Raw genomic sequence first — 1735 nt, 5'->3', positions numbered from 1 at the left:
AGTTTAATTTTGAAAAGGAGAAGCACGTCATTTTCGTAGTTTAGACTACTTCATATTTATTTGGCCATAATATTTGAGGATGGGCTTTAACTCATTCATGCAAACTGTGGTATGAGTACAGTATCAATGGTGCAAGAAAAATGTCCCAGTGATTCTGAGGGGTCGACATCAAAGCCTGACAAAAGCTAAATGAAGCTGTATCAGAACATCTGGATGCAATGTCTTTATCTAGGTCAATATTTTGCCAGCAGTGGGTCGAGATATGATTGATACATCACTAAGTGTCTGGATTCTTACTGTATTTCAGCCCCTCGGAAGGCAGGGCCATATCACACTCACATCGTTGCTGACTTCCTGTTCGTCCATATCCATCAAGAAGATCTTCATGATGTCATCAGAGGGCCCCTGCAGTATGCGCTCCCAGAGGGGCTGGTCTCCGTTACTGAGCTTCCTCTTTTCTGAACAAAACACATGCACAAAACATCAGTGTTGCATTTTGTTTTCTTAAGTTCTCTGATTATTTCAGTCCCTGTGTAAATCTGGTAAAAGACAAACCATACCTCCACTCTGGTGAACACAGTACAGAGCAAACTCCTGGGGGTCGTTCTCTATCTGTAGGATGTACATAATTAAACATGTAAATACTTAGTTCTGATTGGCTGATGCAGGTCTGAGCTTATATTTCTATTGAGTAAATCACATTATGTCTATATTTTTGGTCTATTTTGAATATACTAGATATTTATATCTTACAAATATGTGTGCTGGGTCTTTTGAAGAGCCTAAACATGACTGATCTTTTTCAAAGGATTAATATTTCTGGAATGTAGCTGCATAATAATGAGTAATAGATTGATTGGGAAAGTCCTATTGCAAAATTAACCCCAACTATGTGACCTTTAATTAGTGTTGTACTGTTTAACCCTGTCAGAGTTAGGTGGCATAATGATCACATCCCTGTACCTTTCAATGTTTGATACATAATCTGTGATCATTAATTCAATAACCACTTAAATACATTACATACAGGGTTAAATCCTGTGAAGATCTAATCTTGAGAAAGTCCACTTAAATCAGTTTAAACTAGATATAAAACAATGTGGTGACCCACATAGTGCATGCATTTTATTGGTTGATGACTTTTGATTAAAATCATGCTGTATCACTGTTATTGATAATTGTGCTTGTTATATAGCACTGTGATTTCTCACCGCAGTTTGAGGCGCGTGCACAAAAACTCACCTTGAACTTGTTTAGTAGCTGTTCAATGACCTGGTTTGTGGTCATCCTGCTGGAGATACGCACTTTAGTCGGCGTACCATAGGATGGCGTGAAGATAGAGGTCTGGAGAAAACAAATATTGACTGGTGAGTTATAGTATATATGGAGTATGGGGTAAAAAAGAGAGCTATATGGATGGAAAGGTTGGGTAGAATGATAAAAGAGAGTCTACCTTATAGTTATAGAAGTGTCCATTGATAGAAAACCGATGTTGTCTTTCTTTCTCTCTTTGTGCCGCAGACTTCCCCCTTCCCCTCCTCCTCTTGACCAATGAGGCGTCACTCATACAGCGAAACAGGTTGGACTCCGCCTCCAGCTCCGGGTTCTTCTGCCTCACAGGACGCAAGGTGGTGGTCTCATAAACAACAGGGCCTTTGGAGTGACACAACGTCTCATGCTCAACATTTGGTACGAGGTTGGATTACAGTCTATGAATTGCTTTCTGTCAGAATTG

At 39.7% G+C, this 1735-nt stretch overlaps 1 protein-coding gene across 1 annotated transcript; it reads right to left on the bottom strand.

Moving 5' to 3' along the window:
* Positions 1-23: 23 nt before the first annotated feature.
* Positions 24-1702, bottom strand: LOC111654573 (ras association domain-containing protein 2-like; the record flags this gene model as incomplete). Its single annotated transcript, XM_023405649.2, has 4 exons — positions 24-458; positions 561-612; positions 1243-1344; positions 1454-1702. Coding segments are annotated over 4 exons (558 nt in total), but the record flags the coding sequence as incomplete, so codon positions are not given.
* Positions 1703-1735: the final 33 nt, after the last annotated feature.

This window comes from Seriola lalandi, unplaced genomic scaffold (genome assembly GCF_002814215.2).
Source record: "Seriola lalandi dorsalis isolate HSWRI2012SDOR001 ecotype SW California unplaced genomic scaffold, Sedor1 jcf7180001974763, whole genome shotgun sequence".
In the NCBI taxonomy this organism is placed as follows: Eukaryota; Metazoa; Chordata; class Actinopteri; order Carangiformes; family Carangidae; genus Seriola; species Seriola lalandi.
The sequence above is the reverse complement of the archived record's forward strand: the minus strand, read 5'-3'. Positions and strand labels throughout refer to the sequence as shown.